At 47.2% G+C, this 15,809-nt stretch overlaps 1 protein-coding gene across 1 annotated transcript; it reads right to left on the reverse strand.

Moving 5' to 3' along the window:
* Window positions 1-3,226: 3,226 nt before the first annotated feature.
* Window positions 3,227-13,955, reverse strand: LOC125338389 (spermatogenesis-associated protein 16-like). The gene is made up of 11 exons (XM_048329078.1): window positions 13,937-13,955; window positions 13,164-13,550; window positions 11,948-12,093; window positions 11,148-11,237; window positions 10,654-10,738; window positions 10,340-10,487; window positions 9,834-9,974; window positions 9,488-9,600; window positions 6,546-6,710; window positions 5,192-5,269; window positions 3,227-3,507 (listed from the first exon to the last, which is right to left on the reverse strand). The coding sequence occupies exons 1-11, from the start codon at window positions 13,937-13,939 to the stop codon at window positions 3,301-3,303; spliced, it is 1,563 nt and encodes a 520-aa protein (XP_048185035.1). The 5' UTR covers window positions 13,940-13,955; the 3' UTR covers window positions 3,227-3,300.
* Window positions 13,956-15,809: the final 1,854 nt, after the last annotated feature.

A 15,809-nucleotide genomic window follows, 5' to 3' on the forward strand; every position in this document is an offset into this window, starting at 1 on the left:
CCTCTGCAGAAAGATTAGTGGCAGAGAATTTAGAGTTTGAAAGAGTACGTGGAATAACTTGTTTTTGTGGATGTATCAGAACCTTTTATTCAACGGGAGGATGGCAGGTTGCATGGGTATTAATACAGTGTAAAGTTTGTACGAGGAAGTGATACTGCTCTTCTGCCAGACGGCAGAGCCTGTGTTCTCAGTGCTATTAGAGGTACTCTGAAGCTGATTTTGAGCCTGAGATTTTAAGGATTGTGTGTGGGAAGTCGCATTTGGTACCTGAGATTTGGGAGGTTTGGGAAGAAAATTGGGAAAGAACTGTGAGAGAGTGTGAGAAAAAAAAAAAAAAAATTTTTTTTGGGTGGAATCGAGATAAAACTAGGGGACAGAGGTAGAAACAGCAGCAGCAAAGCAGGCTTGGCAGAAGGCACAAGAGAACTTATAAAGAGTGACCTATACACTATACAGGTGGCCTGAAGGGGGTGGCACAGTATTTGAGTGAACTCCAACTCTGAATAGGATGGGAACCAGACAAAGTAAGGAAATCCCCAGAGCAAGCCCGCTCGGCTGTATTCTGGCACATTGGAAGGAGATAGTAGGAGCTGGAGGCACAGAAAATAAAAGAACCCTTATAAAATACTGTACCCAGTGGTGGCCACTGTATAAATTAGGAAATGAAGCCAAATGGCCATCTAATGGAACTTTAGATTATAATACCTTGCTTCAGTTAATGCTGTTTCTGAGGCGGGAAGGTAAATGGGAAGAAGTTTCCTACGCTGACGCATTTTTTTCTCTCCGAAAACACCCTGAATGGCAGAGAGATTGTGGAATCAAACCCCCCAGTGATCCTATGGTGTTAGCTCTGGAAAAAGAAAATAATAAGGGCCAAAGAAGAATTAAACAATGCTGCTCGTCATGCAGTATAGGTCAGAGATGTACAAGGTCAGACAAAGTCTATCAAGCAGCAGCCCAGGGACAAGATGATGATGAATTAACCAATTTGCTTAAGCCTCCCCTTAGGAGACAGGAAGAGGATGCGGACTCGGAAGGAGCACCAACGCCAACCTCCTCTCCCCCGGGCAGTCCTGTCTCGTCCCGAACCAGGAAACAGGTACTGATGGCACCCCTGAGAGAGGCAGTGGCACCTGATGGGGATACAATGTTAATTAGAGTACCTTTCTCTACTGCTGACCTAGATGCATGGCATAACGTTGCCAAAAATTACCAAAGGGATCCAGCAGGCACTGCGGAGCGCTTGCGACTTATAATCAAACAGCATAATCCAGATTGGGCTGATATACAATTATTAGTGGGTGAACTAACAGAGACAGAAAGACAGTTAGTTTTGAAAACAGCTCGAGACTTGGCAGAAGACTATTACAAAACACAACAATTAGATGTAAAAGATTACTTCCCACTCCAGGAACCACACTGGAATCCAAACAGAACAGCTGAATTCAAGAAATTAAAAGGTTATCAAGAATGGATAGCAAAAGGGGTGGAAAGGGCTATTCCCAAGACCCTAAACTGGTCAGCTTTGTACGCAATAAGACAGGGTCCTTCCGAGTCACCATCCGAATTCCTGGATCGTCTGACGGATGCAATGCGCCGTAACACATCGCTGGATCCTGAGACCGAGGTAGGGCTACAAGAGCTGGTATCTTTGTTTCTAGGACAATCCACAGGAGATATCAGACGTAAATTGCAGAAACTTCCGGGGCCAGAAGGGAGGAACCTGAGGCTCAGCAGGGACCGCGCCCATGAGCTGGAGCCGCCGGTGGAGCATCAGCTGCTCGGGCGGTCTCTGGGGAGAAGCAGGGCTGTCCTCTGCTCCCGCTGACAGCTCCGGCGGCTCTGGGAACCTGCGTGCCCGGGCAGCCCCAGCGGTGCCAGATGTGCCCCCGGGACAGGCGCTGCCGAGGGAGGGCGAGACGTGGGGCTGAGTCCTGAGCCCGAGAGGGGCTCTGGAGGAGGCAGGGGCAGCTCCGCTCCTCCCTGCAGGGTTTGTGCCCTGCTCGGAACCAGTTCCCATCCAGTGGGGGAAAATACCACCCCTGGGGCACGCAGGAGAACAAAGGGCTTCCCACCCTTAATCCCGGCCCAGCAGCTGGGCTCCGTTTTGCTTTCGCCCGTTGCCCTGCTGTTGTGTTTCTGCCCTCGCAGCTTCCGCCGCCTCCAGGGCCCGGCTGCCGCTTTTCCCCTTGGGAGCGTCCCAGCGGCTGCAGGGAAGGCAAGGGAGGCTCCGTTCGCCCGGCTGAGGGTGCGGGATCCCTGTGTCCAGAGCTGCTCGGGCAGGATGTGACAGAGCTTGGACACAGGATACGCTCAGAGCAGAAGGTTAGTGTTGCTTACAATGTTAGAGTAAATACAGTGTAGTAAAATTGATCACAACTGAATGGAATTTAAATTGAAATTCCTACAACTCACATTTTATACCATAAAGTACAATTTAATACAACTGACATTTAAACAAATACAGCTTAAAAGTTTGCAACGTTAAATACAATTGAAATTGAAATTCATACAACTTTAATACAAGTAAATCCAATTTAATGCAATGTAAACCTTATTTCATATCTAACAGTTAATGCAAGTAAATACTATTTAACGTCATTTAAATTTAAACTGATACAACTTAGTTTTATGCAACGGATAAATAAATAATTTAGTACAATTTAAATTCATACAACTAAAGTTAATGCAAGTAAATACTATTTGATACCATTTAAATTAGTATAACTTAAATTTATGCACCTAAATACAGTTAAATACAAGTTTAGATTCATACAATTTGAATACAAGTAAATACAAATGAATGCAATCTGAATTTAAATTCATACAACTTAATGCAAGGAAATACTATTTAATACCACTTACATTTAAACTAATACAACTTAAATTTATACAGTTAAATACAGTTTAATACAATATGTTTAAATTCATACAACTTAAAATTAATAAAAGTAAATACAAATGAATGCAATCTGAATTTAATACAACTTCAAGTTAATGCAAGTAAATACTACTTAATACCACTTTAATTTAAATTAATACAAGTTCAATTTATATAGTTAAATACAATTGAATATAATTTAAATTAATAATAATTGAATATATATAATATATAAAATATATAATATATAATATGTAATATGTCATATGGAATATATAATATATAATATATAACACATATAATAAATAATAAATATAATTTAAATTAATACAACTTCAACGGTTTTTCAAGTTAATATAATTTAAAATAAGATTAACATCTATCAAATTGATATCAATAGCTACAAAATACCTACAAAATCAACTTTTTGCAAAAGCTATGCGTCTTTTTTTTGGCCCTGTGGCCAAGCTTCGTGGGTTGGGAATGAACATGTTTGTATTTTTCAGTCTCAAATATCCCTGTCCCCTTGGAGTCCAGTTCATGTTTTCCATTCCAGGTATTTGCATGTGTGGGGTCCTTAAGTAATGCTCTTCTCCTTCCCTCAAGTACTCTTCAATTAGTGCCACCTGCAATTAGAAAGAAGTGGTGTCACAAGCAACTCCATTCGCCTCTATAAAAACTTTAAAAGCTTCTGCAATTAGTTTATTTCAAAACTAATAGTCATTAGAAACAGAAACACATGAAGCCTCCTCTTGGGCAACTGGCTGCAGCAGTGGTACCTGACTTTGTCATTATTTTTGTTTTCTCCATTTCTGTTTGGATTCAGTTACTTCATTGCTGTGGAATAGACTCCCTTCACACGGAGCTCCACTCAAGATGCAAACCCTGCATCATGGGAGAATCTAAAGAATCAATCTGCCCATTGCATTTTAAGCTGAAATAATTAAAAAAAAAACAAAACAAACTCCTGCTCGGCCGTGCTGACAGGCATCCAGTGCAGTGTGCCTTCTTCAGGCACAGCACAGAAGAACGGACTGGGAATTAATCCAAGCATGGCTTCCTCTTGTATTGATCCGTGTCCTGAGTTGTCCCTAAAGTGCTCCTCAGCCCTGGCCTTGGATTGGAGCTGTGCCACACGCTCTGGCCATGGTTTGGTTTGGGTCGGTGAGGGGGATGTGTTTTTGAGAGAGGCAAGCAGGAAAGTTGATGCACAATTCCATCTGCTGCCCTGGGGTGCTGAGGGCACAAGGAGTCTGGCAGAGAAGCTCTGCCTCCTCCTCATCCCACAGGGCTGGCAAAGGGGACCTGTTCAGGGGATGGGCTGCACATAGCACCGTGCATGATGCCATGGAAAAGAGTTTTCTGCAGTGCTGCTGAAGCTTGATGGGCACTCGTGCCTGGGCTGTGGCTCCTTTGCTGCCAAGAGATCCATGGCCACAGGTGCACAGGAAGCTTTGGGCTCTCCAAAGAACCTCAGGGATTGCCTTTGCTGTCATGTGCTTGGCATAAAAACATGCAGAGGATCAGAGAGAGGATTCCTGGTGCCAGCCTCATTTTGAACAAGTGGAAGTAAAAGCCTAGGAAATCGTGCACTGGCCAAAAGCATATGGGAAGTCTGGGGAAGACTGATCCCGTAATAGAAAGGTCCAGTGCAGGGCTTGGCGCTATTAACCATAACCACTGAGCCCCCAGGACTCTTCAGCCAGAGACCAAATTAAAATGTCTGCGCAACATTCCTCTGCCTGTTCTATTTTGGGGGTAGTGTTGGTGTCTGGGTGAGCACAAAGGGCAGGAAGAGGAAGGAAAACGTGTCCCAGGCGATGGGTGAGGTGTGGAGTGAGGGCAAAGGGGACACTGGAACAGCAGCAGGATTTACAGCAGCTCCTTTAGGACCATCCAGCAGTGTCTGCCCTGCTGGGGATGCCACCCGGAAGCAGCAGAGGAATGATGTTCCTACCTGGAACTGTGGTTTGGCATGGTCTGCCTGTGCTTTTCATATTTATAGAATAGGTGTTGGCTCCAGCCCCCCAAATAAGAACTAATCTGGCACATCAGTTGCTGACATCAGTGCCTGACACTGCACTGACACCAGTGCCTGGTGCAGCTGAACAGCTGGGATGCTGTTTGCACAGCAGGGATGCACTCAGACCCTCGCTGACTCCCAAGCCTGAGCATGGACAGAGGTCAAGGCACGGGATCAGGTTTCACCCGGCACATCCTCTCTTTTCTGCCTTTTGAACAGACCAGAGTTAGGGACATTTCCTGCCCAAGGAACAATCTGCTCTCCTGCCCTTTGCTGCAGGCTGTTACCTTCTGTATTTTAGTCCACACACGCTCTCCAGTTCTTCCTGCGAGGATGTCCACAGCATCTGCCATCAGTGACTGCAGCTGTGGCACCGAGATACAAACAATTGGTGTGGAATTCACAGAGAAATCATTTCTCTGCATACACAAATTATATCCCAATTAAAATCATTTGCACGCTGATGATTTTGTGACTCATCTTTCACACAGTGAGCACAGCCAACTCATCTTTGCTTCAGCCCTTGCACTGCGTCCTTGTGGATCTAAAATACTCCCCACAGTCCCCTTCCAGGGTAGTCCTGGCATTGCCTCACCCTGCAGCCTTCCCAACTCCTGGAAGATGGTTCAGATACTCTTAATTCAGACACAGAGAGGCAAGGATTGGATCCAGGGAGTCCTGCCCTTAGCATCAGTGTTTAGGAACAAACTGGGAAAAGCTGGTACTTGAGACCTGTGCTATTGCTGCACTCTTTTAAAAAATTCTCTTCCAAAATGTTGAGTTAGTTAAAGTGAATCCAAACAAAAGGTTTTGGAGTCTCTTCCCAAGCATTTTACTCATGACAAGGAATTAAGATCTACTGGGACTATGTCTGTAGATATCAACATTCCCGGGTGTGCTCCAACACAGTTGGAGGCACAAGGCTTCCCCAAAGGCGTCCCTTTGGGGGAGGAAGAGAGACACCATCTGCCACTGATGCAGAGCAAGAAGGAGATGTTCCCCCCCCTCTTTTTTCCCCAACCCCCTTGGATACCATCACTTTTGGCCTCGTTGGCTCCAGCCATCATCCCACTGCTGACCCTTGCTGGAGCTGGGTTGGCTCAGCCAAGGGCCCAGTCCATGTTTCTCATGCGTTCTTCACTGTCTTGGGGCACCTCTGCAGCAAGTCTGACAAGTTACCATGAGCAGGCAGACAGGTTTGTTCTGAGACAGGGAGTATGTGGTGCATGGACCCAGCACAGAAAATCAATTTTCCCTCCTTTCCCCCTCTCCTTCTCAGCTCTAGCCGGATTCAGGCTGTTTTGCTGCAGGTGCCTTCTGAGGTCAGAGATGTCAAGGCAGCATGATCTGAATCATTGCAATCATTTTTCCAGACTGATCTGGGGAGGTTCTGGGGGCAGAGAAGGGATTTTCCATAGATACTGACAGGTGAGTCCTGGTGGCTCTATCAATCACCCTTGCAGGTGATCAGCACCTCCTCTGTCAAAGCACTGAAGGAGGATTTGAGAACTCTTTCAGGTCCCCACATTGGACAAACGACTTCCAGAGCACAGGGTGGAAATACAGAACTCTGCCCTGGCCCTTCCTGCTCTGTCTCCCAGCTCGCAGAGGCCAAAACAAGTGTTGGAAATCCAAACCTACCAGCTTGTCATCCTCCTGAGAGACTCTCTGCAGGTAGGGAGCAGTCGCCAGCTCAGCCATTGCCTGGGTCATCACCTGGGCCTGTTCTTCCCGTCTCTGCAGGCGGCTGAGCAGGCTGGCGTGGTGGAACTGCTCGATGGCCCGTGCACATGGGCCACGCTCATCCTGTTTGCCCGGGAAAAGAGAGGAGGTGAGAGGAGAGGCACAGGGAGCACCCTGATCCTTGGACTCCTGTGCCTCAAGGCTTCTCATCAGTGTTTGTGCTGGTCCTGCTCTCAGCAGTGTGCCATCCAGCACCTTTCAGGCCACGCTGCTGGGACGGGCTTTAGAGAGGGAACAAAAAGACTTTCTTGCTATAACCTCTCTAGTAGGACTAGGAAAACAAAGATGTCATCATGATACATGGGAAGGGGAGACAATAGGTGACAAAGACGAATGCAGTTTTCTCCTTTGGAAAGGGCTTTTCCATCACCCCCTCCACTGAACATCACCTGACTTTCCTGGATGGCTTTTCCAGTCTCAGGAAGGAGGCTGAGGAAAGGGTGCAGGGTGTCAGCTCATGGTTTGGGCACAGACAGGCCAATCTATGGTTTCAAAGACAGACCCTGGAGGAACTAAAACCTACAGAGGTGGTCTCTGACCTCCAGGCAGCCAGGAACATGTCAGGCTTGAAGCATGTTCAGGCTTTCCCTTCACATCTGAGCCAGAGCAGTGTGTGTATAAATGACGTAGTGAACTGAACTCCAGGCTGTGTGGCTGCAAAACCGAGGGAGCAGAATTGACTTAACTGTTGCCATGGTTTAATGAGCTTGGCTTTAGCACTGAGATGGTTTGGTCAAAACCAACCTGAGCAGAACAAGAAGTTGGATTGCACGTTTGCATCCGCAAAAGAGGAAGAGGGCGGCAGAAAGAAACGTTTGTTCTGTTAAATCCCAAATATATTATTTTTTCCTCTCCAAGTAAGTTGTAATGCTTGAGTCTGTAGCTGAAGTTTGGCCGTTTTTAATTTAGCTTACGTGTGATGGAAATAAAACAGCATCATGTTTGTAGCTTGAAGACAATTGTGGAATACATTAAAGAAAACAAAAGTGGCCCAGTCTCTGTCAGTGCCATAAAGAGAGATGAGTCCCCAGCAGCAGAGCAGCTCTGGCTTTGTGCCCATCTCTCTTCCCAGGTAGAACTGGCACTGCCATCTGCTCCTTGAGTCAGAGGTTCGGTCTCGCTGGGATCACTGAACGCTCTGTAAACTGAAGGGGAAGGGAATATGTTTCCCCTGATGATGGATGTGGACCTGGCAGCTGTTCCAACTCAGTGACTCTCTCTTCTTTCCTGGGGCTTTCCTCCTCTCCATGGCAGGTCCCACACCGACCTCTGGGACTGGTTATGAACCTGCAGGCCCATGTTTCAGCCCAGTTCCCTGTCCTTCCTGCTGTGGAGGTGGCACCAGGGTAGCCCTTGCCTAAACCACGGGGCTGCTGTGCCAGCCTCCTTGAGAAAAAAAGTCACTTGGCTGCTGCCTTCAGTGGTGCTGGAGTTTTACCCTGGCTTTTCTGGGAATGCACTTGTGTTTCAGCAAGAATATTTAAATGTAAAGGTGTAAAGCTCATAGAAAATACTGGTGTGTGGCAGCAGTGTAAATGCCTACAGTGGGGACTGGCTTGGGCAGTCCTAAGGCAGCACCCTGTTCTCATCTCTGACAGGATGAATTTCTTTTCCCTGTGCCCTGGAAACCAGACCTCACTGCTTATCTCCGCTTGAACTGTGTGTTCCTGTTCCTCCAAATTAATTTACAGAAGAGGGGAGTCATGAGGAGTGCAAAACCTGCCTGATTTCAAAGTTTTTTCTCTTCCTGTTACTCTTTTGAGGCTGCAGTAGTTGCAATAGACAAATCTCAGCTCCAAAAGCAAAGAGAGAAGTGGGGGGTCAAAAAAAAATTTAAAAGCCCCAGTTTTTCTGGGGCTTTCAGAAAGACCAGGATTTTATTGTGTATCCAGTATCCAACCCACACTCTGTTTGTAGTTGTAACTTCTCCAAGTGCATCGAAGGGAATGCCCCCAGCAGGAACAGATCCTCCCCTTTCCCAAAGCTGCCACTTGCATTACTCTGCACATTGGGAACTGGGGCTTTTGGTCATCCAAAGCCAAGAGCAAAGAGCTTCAGGAAAGCACTGGAAAGAAGCAGCTGTGTTTCCTCAGGGACATCTGCCCTCCATCCACTCCACTTCCCTCACCCCAGCGTGGATGCTTTTGGCCAAGCCCCGCACACCTTTCCCTCTGCTGAGTGCCTGAGTTCCGGTGCTTGCTGCTGCTCCAGCAACTGCCCTCTAGGAGGAGAGAAGTCAGAGCCTCCCCAGATCTCTAGCTCATGTTTCTTTTTTCAGGAGAATAATTTAAGAATTGCATGAAAACAGTCTCGTCTATGTGCAAATTTGATTGTGGACCTTTGTGCTAATTGTCAGCCAGGGTGCTAAAAGCTGTGTCCATTATGGCAGAAAGGATGGAGCAGAGGTAACTACCATCACCTGGCTTATGGTTGTAACAGATGGGAGGATTATTTCACATCCTTCATTCCACAGAGATCCAGATCTCAATCACGAGAAGTGTTTCAAGTAGCAATGATTAACTCTTGATGGAGCTCTGGGTGGGAGGTGCAGTCTACTATGGGTATGAAACAGAGTGAGTAACTGTGGTTATGTGAAGTAGGGATATAATATCATAGGCCATAAAGATTGGCAAAAATTGCATGTGGAGGGATTCTCAAGTGGTCACTGTTAAGTCATTAGGACTCCTTTTCAAAAGTGTCTAAAGCCACTGGAGCTCTGTTCCTAATGCAATTCACGGAGCATTTGTGGACACTGGAGGAGCATGTGCAGCAGGAATTACCCCCCAACAGCACACGTCCTTCCCACACACCACATACCAGAAAGGGAATGGGATACTCACCTTTATTTTAGTGCTTCCTATAAAAGCCATGGCTGCCATGATCCTTTTCCCAGTGTTCTGCCAAAATGTTTCTTCTTCTTCCTCCATGCTGGGACTGAAAGCTCTTTTCCGGCCTATGAAGCGAAATTACAGAACCACAGAGGCTGTTTATTCATCTCCCTTTTCTTTAGGGCATCTGGCAGGATGCTGGGTGAACTGGAGGAGGAGTGGAGGGGATGGGAAGAGCTGGGCCATCAAGGCGGCTGGCATGGAGAAATGGGTCCTGAGACACCTCTCACCCTCTCATTTAGTAAGGATTGTGGGGGTCACCCCTGAGCCAGGCCAGTTCTTAAGCAAGTTGGCATACCTCGAAAGACTGGCAGTTTTCGAGTTACAGACATTTCCACGGTTTTTCCAATCTCTTTGTTTCTGAAGCCCAGAGTCAGTAAGTACTGCTGGTCAGGGTGAGATTCAGCCCTCTCTGGCAACAGGTGAATTCCATGAGGATCTGCATAGGGAAAGGAAAATAATTTCCACTGTCCTATTTCTTTTCAGCTGTAAGAGAAGTTACTTTTTTGGAGAAAAATAAGGGAAGTCAAAGAAGGAGTGAAACGGTCTCCAGAAACCTTGCAAAACACAGATGACAAAACCAACACATCCAGCTCTCACTGGGCTTTGAATCTTAGGGCTCTGCAGCCTTTTGCATCAACTGCTTTCATTTTTCTGATGCCTGAGATAAAGCATATTCTGCCCAATACCCCACAGTGTCTGGAGCCCAAGCAGCTCAAACTTTCCAACTGTCTCCGACTCTTTTGAATTCAGCCACACAAACAGAGTCCACAGTGCTTAAGGGCAGCTGAAAACTGCTGTTACCTGTAAATATGTGCTGCACGTAATCAGGGTGCTTCTCAGCAAAGCTTTTGTTGGCCTCCTTTATTTTGTCAGTCTTGTTCTCTTTCTCAAAAGGTGTGTACAGAACAGAAAAAGAGACTTCTCCACTAAGGGCTTCTTGAGTCATAGCCTAGAAAAGGGCAAAAAAATTAGACACTTAGTGAAAAAAACCCAAACAAAACAACCAGGTCGTTTGGATGGAGACTCCATGAGCCAGGAGTTGGTCTCAGTGGTCCTTGGGGGTCCCTCCCAGCCTGGCATATCCTGTGATTCCTTCCCAGGCTGTCAGTTGTTACCTGCCAGTACAGCTGGATGAGGTCACTGGTCTCCAGCCCAGCTCCTTCAGCCAAGACGTACAGATACTGCGCGACCATGGCGCTCCTGAGGACAAAAGCAGCAGAGGAGTGTGCAGGCAGAGAAGGGGATCTGTGGCCAGACTGAAAGGAGGTCCTATTCACAGAGTGTCACGTGAGGTTGATACCAAAGGTTACACAGAACTCCCAAGTCCTTGTCCAACTTTTAGAAAAGTACCAGCAAACACATTTTTAGCTCGCTAAACTCTTGCCAGCAAATAGCCCTGGATGTCATTTAGGGCCGCAAGTGGGATTATTCACGTTAACATGAACTGGGAAGACTGGAGCTCTGCTGCCCCTGAGATCACACACACAAAGCCAGTGCAAAGTTCCGACGGATTTTGGAAAAGCCTGGCTCTCGGAGGATGTGTCACTGCCGAGAGCTGCAAGGAAAGGGATGCAGAGGAGCCCTGTGGAAGCCCGAGCAGCAGAAGTACCTTGCAGCCTCCGAGTATCTGTGCAGGCACCGAAAGCAAGCGGCTTGGCGCAGGTGACTGCGGAAGTGAGAGGGGTTCTGAATGATGCTCCTTGGAGACAGAAGAGGAATGGACAAGCTTAGACTGAGGTTTCTTACGTCATTAAAGCTTCTAAGAATCAAACGGTGACTGAGGCAGACATTGTGTGCACTTCTGCTCTACAACTCCATGCTACATCTCCAATGTCAGGTGAACTCTCTCTCCCTCTCCCTCTCCCTCTCCCTCTCTCTCCAGCTGTGGTCGATGAAGAAAATAGTACTAAAAATATTACTTAAAGGTTAATTTCATTGTGGTTTTATCCTAAATGCAATTTCATTAGGGGTTTGTGTATTCTAGAAGAAATGTTTCAGGGGCAATATTCTCTCTTGCCTTCGGCGTGTAGGTAGCATAAGTAAAACTGCTACAGCACAAGTTCTTGTTAACCCCCAGCTCCCCAGGCAGGAGCAGCAGGTGTCTGGCCCATCTCCCTGGAAACATTGTGCATCTGGAATGTTTCAGAAGGTGAACCTGAGTTATTTTGAAATACTCTTTGTACAAGGCATAGGTGCAATGTGGGTGAACCTTGGCCCGTGTATTAGACCCTTCACTTCAACAGATGCCATTCGTCCAATCGAAACACCAGTGCCCCATGTAAGGTGTGTTTTCCTGATCCTTCTTTTCTCACCATTAGACTGGTTCTTCCTGCACTGCAGTTATTCCTAGTCTTTGTTTCATGGTGGATTTCAGTCTTAGCAGTGACTCTAATCCATATTTTCTCTCACCTGTGTGAATGTTGCAGAGCAAGGTCAGGCTGCCCCAGTTTTAAGTAGCAGATGACGAGCTTTGACTCAATCCAACTGGCAAGCCTGGAAATATCATCTGGAGAGGACTTCAAGGGGTCCTCTGTAGCAAAGCCTTTACTGCAAAGCTGCACATGAAACAAAACCATGATTTCCAATTATTAGAATACACCATGTGCTGCTAGGTGGAAATACTTTTTGTGACTGATCAGTGGAGAAAACTCAAGTCTCATAGACTGTGGCTCTAACTAAAGTCAGCATTACAAAAATCAGTACAGAGGACAGAAAGGTCTTTCAGGGATGTTTTGGTTTTTGCTTCTGGGGAAAGCTGGATTAAGAGACTGCTGAGAAGCCCCAGCCCTACAATTCTGTGATGTCCCAATCACTCTGTCCGCAATCCCAGGGATTCATTTCTTCATCCCTTTTCCTGGTATGTCCATTCACCAGCCTTTCCTCTTAGGAGGAGACAAGCCCTCCTTTCCTCTTAAGTGACCCGTGGTGCTGTCCCTACCACAGCTCATTTCAGAATATAGGGGGCAACAAAGCACTTAAAAATGACGATACTTTATCATTTTACTCACTAGCTGCTGTAATATTTATCACTTAAAAAAAATTACTTCAGTATTGTAGAAAAAGCCAGTTAGGGATAGGATATTTGAGGATAGGATAGTTGCTTGTGAACTGGAAAGCCCCTAGTATTTGACAAATGCTTTTGAATGAAGTTTGGCAGAACAGTGCTAAAAGAAGTGCAGGCGGTCCCTTTCTCAGGGTTTCAAGTGCCTGGCTGAAGAGATTGGAGTCAGAGTGGAGAGAAAACATTATCTAGGGCAGAGTGAAAACTCCCAGGTATTGAGAGGGCATTTGTTGCTGATTAAACAATGCTGGGATTAAAAAGAGGAGCATTTTTTTCATGCTATGGGACTTCCATTTCCTCTACACGTTAATACAGTTCAGAACTTGGAGAAAAATACAAAATTACCTGAGATTCTCTGGTTCAGTCCAACACTTCCCCCCTTCTGCGGTTTATTTAGAACTCCTAATTTTCACATCTCAGGTGAAATTGCATCTCGGGATTTCTCTTCAACCCTAAGCATTCCAGCTTGGTGCTCCTGGTTCCCTTTGCTATTCCTGCCCCAGGGAGCGCCGGGACAGCCCCGCCGTGGCTTTACCGGGGGGTCACACCCCTTTAGCCCCGTACCTCCAGTGCCGTGGAGAACTTGGCCGCGGCTGCTGCGAAATCGCGCTGCGTGTACCGAGCGCTGCCGTCCCGCAGGGCGGCCTGGAGCGCAGCGCCAGCGCGGTGCCACACGCTGTCCCCTGCGGCTGGGGCAGGAGCCTGGCCCGCTGCTGCTGCCGCTGCAGACATCAGCGGCTCGCCAGGCTCCGCCTCAGTGTCCGCCTCATCAGCGCCGATCAGCTCCGCTTCTATTTCCCTGAGTCTGGAGAGAGGAATGGGAAGCGGAGGGCCCGGGAATGTCCCTGTGCCGCTCTCTGCTGGCGTTTCTGCGTTTGTCCCGGACAGATTTCCATGGCTTTCTGCTTTATCTGCGCCACTCTGCGGTCGTTGTTTGTGCTCTTCTGCCTCCTGCAAGAGAAGGAGCAGGAGGTGAGAGGAGAAGCGTGGGATTTAAAGTCATTTCAGAGAACCCCAGCATGGTTTGGGTTGGAAGGGACCTCCAGGATCATCTCATTCCACCCCCCTGCCATGGGCAGGGTCACCTTCCACTATCCCAGGTCACTCCAAGCCCCGTCCAGCCTGGCCTTGGACACTTACAGGGATGGGGCAGCCACTGCTTCTCTGGACAGCCTGTGCCAGGGCCTCAGCACCCTCACAGCCAAGAGTTTCTTCCTAAAATCCAATCTAAATCTCTTTCACCTTAAAGCCATTCCCCTTTGTCACAACTTGCCTTTGCAAAATGTCCCAGGAAAGCTTTGTTTTGTTTCCAGAAGTGATTTCGGAAAATACTTTACCATGGATTTTAGCACCAAATAGGGTGACATGAAGGGGCAATATGTTAAAATTAGTTGCCTTTCATTCTTTTAACTTTACTGGATGCATTGGGATAAATAGATTTGGAACATATTATTGAATTAAATTGAATGAAGAAAAGAAAACAGAATGAAATAAAATGCAAGTATCTGGGGAAAAAATGTCTTTTCATAGTCCTGAGTGGAGATCTAATGTTCCTTCTCTGCCTTATCCTGCTAAAAGGAGGGCAGGTATTCCGTCCTGTGAATCGCTCCAAACCGAGCCTAGGGACACTTGTGAGACGGCGTCCAAGAGCAGGCGTTTGCTTTATTCGGTGCCGGCTGTGCGGGGATCGCTCCTCCTAGCACACACCCACCCCAGGCACACGGCAGATTACCATGTACGGTTACATTTTATGTATATTCATTATTTGCTTTAGAAAAGGTGTGGTTATGCAAACTATTTTTTGGAACTCATCATTATCATTAGCACACGCAGAGCACAGGGCTCCCTGGTGGTTGTGCTGAGGAAGGCTTCAAGTCTTCCTCAGGGGGTGTCTTGATGAAGGCCGTGTGTCTTCTCCACTGTGCGCTTTTCACCTTTCTCCTCTAGGCATGCACAGTCTCTGCTGTTTCAGCAGTTTCTTCACTGGTTTTAGCAAGCTTTGTCCTTCATTCTTGCAAGTTTTGTCTTGCCAAGTTACATTCCGTGTCTTAAGCTTATGGCTAACATTTGCTAACTTTTAACACCGTATCTTATGTTTTCATAATGCTTTCACAAGTACCGTGATCTTAACCCTTTCACCTATTCCAAAGTACCACCTGAGATGCCTCTTCTGATCCCAACAAGAATGGGTGTTCCCTGATGGAGAACCAATTTCAAAATCTACTTAAACCTATGAAATCTATTTCTGCACTGAGCACATTGAATATGCTTAGGACATGGATTCCTGTGACCACAGCAGAATTAAACAGTGCCATCTGAGATCAGATTCCTCTTATAGTTGTACATGTTCACTGTCAAAGACGTTGTTAAACTGACCAAGCAGAGGAAAGAAGTCTCCTCTGAGGTACAGTGGGGATCCAGAAGTCAGGCACGGAGAAATGAACCCCACTCAGGGACAGGAGAGCCACGGCTGAGCAGCTTCCCCTTTGCAGGGTTCCTGCAGTTCCTTTCCCTTAAGTCCCATTGCAAAACGGTCCTGAGTCAGCTCAGCAGAGTTGTACTCACCTCAGAGGCTGTTGAGGAAGATCCCTGTTGAGAAGACATGTGAGAAGGGAACTGCTGGCTCACTCCAAGCTCCTGGACCACCTGGAAGAATACGGGGATGAGCACACTCACGTTTGCATGGCTGTCCCTGAGGCAGTTGGTCCTAAATGTTTTCCCAGCCTTCCTCAGCTCAGGAATTCCAGCTTAGCTCTTCCTCCCCTCCTTAGGAATCCTTTCAGCCCCAGAGCTGGAAAATGAAACAACCTGCAGGAACTGTCTTACCTGATTAGAACACCAGAAGGCAAGTTGTTCAGAGCCCCATCCAGCCTGACCTTGAATATTTCCAGGGTGACCCCTGTTTGCTGTGGGCAACCTGTGCCAGGGCCTTTCCACCTTCCTCACCATTCCTCCTCCAGGGAGGAATTTCTTCTCACTATCCAACTGAACCCTGCCCTTTGTCAGTTGGAAGCCATTCCCCCTTGTGCTGTCCCTGCAGGTCCTTGCAAAGTCCCTCCCGGGCTCTTCCTGAGTCCCTTCAGGTGCTGGAAGGAGCTCTAAGGTCTCTCCCAAGCCTTCTTCAGGCAGAGTGGTCCCAGCTGTCCCAGCCTTTCCCATAGCAGAAGTGCTCCAGCCCCCTGAGCACCCTCTGATCCTTCCTGTGGGCTC

This window comes from Corvus hawaiiensis, chromosome 25 (genome assembly GCF_020740725.1).
Source record: "Corvus hawaiiensis isolate bCorHaw1 chromosome 25, bCorHaw1.pri.cur, whole genome shotgun sequence".
NCBI classification, from domain to species: domain Eukaryota; kingdom Metazoa; phylum Chordata; class Aves; order Passeriformes; family Corvidae; genus Corvus; species Corvus hawaiiensis.

What these genes read in the sequence shown, in the direction of transcription:
- LOC125338389 (XM_048329078.1), bottom strand. An exon ending in TCATCCAGCTGTACTGGCAG is followed by an intron (nt 10,488 to 10,653) that starts GTAACAACTGAC and finishes GCCCTTTTCTAG; the next exon opens with GCTATGACTCAAGAAGCCCT. An exon ending in CGTGCAGCACATATTTACAG is followed by an intron (nt 9,975 to 10,339) that starts GTAACAGCAGTT and finishes TTCCCTATGCAG; the next exon opens with ATCCTCATGGAATTCACCTG.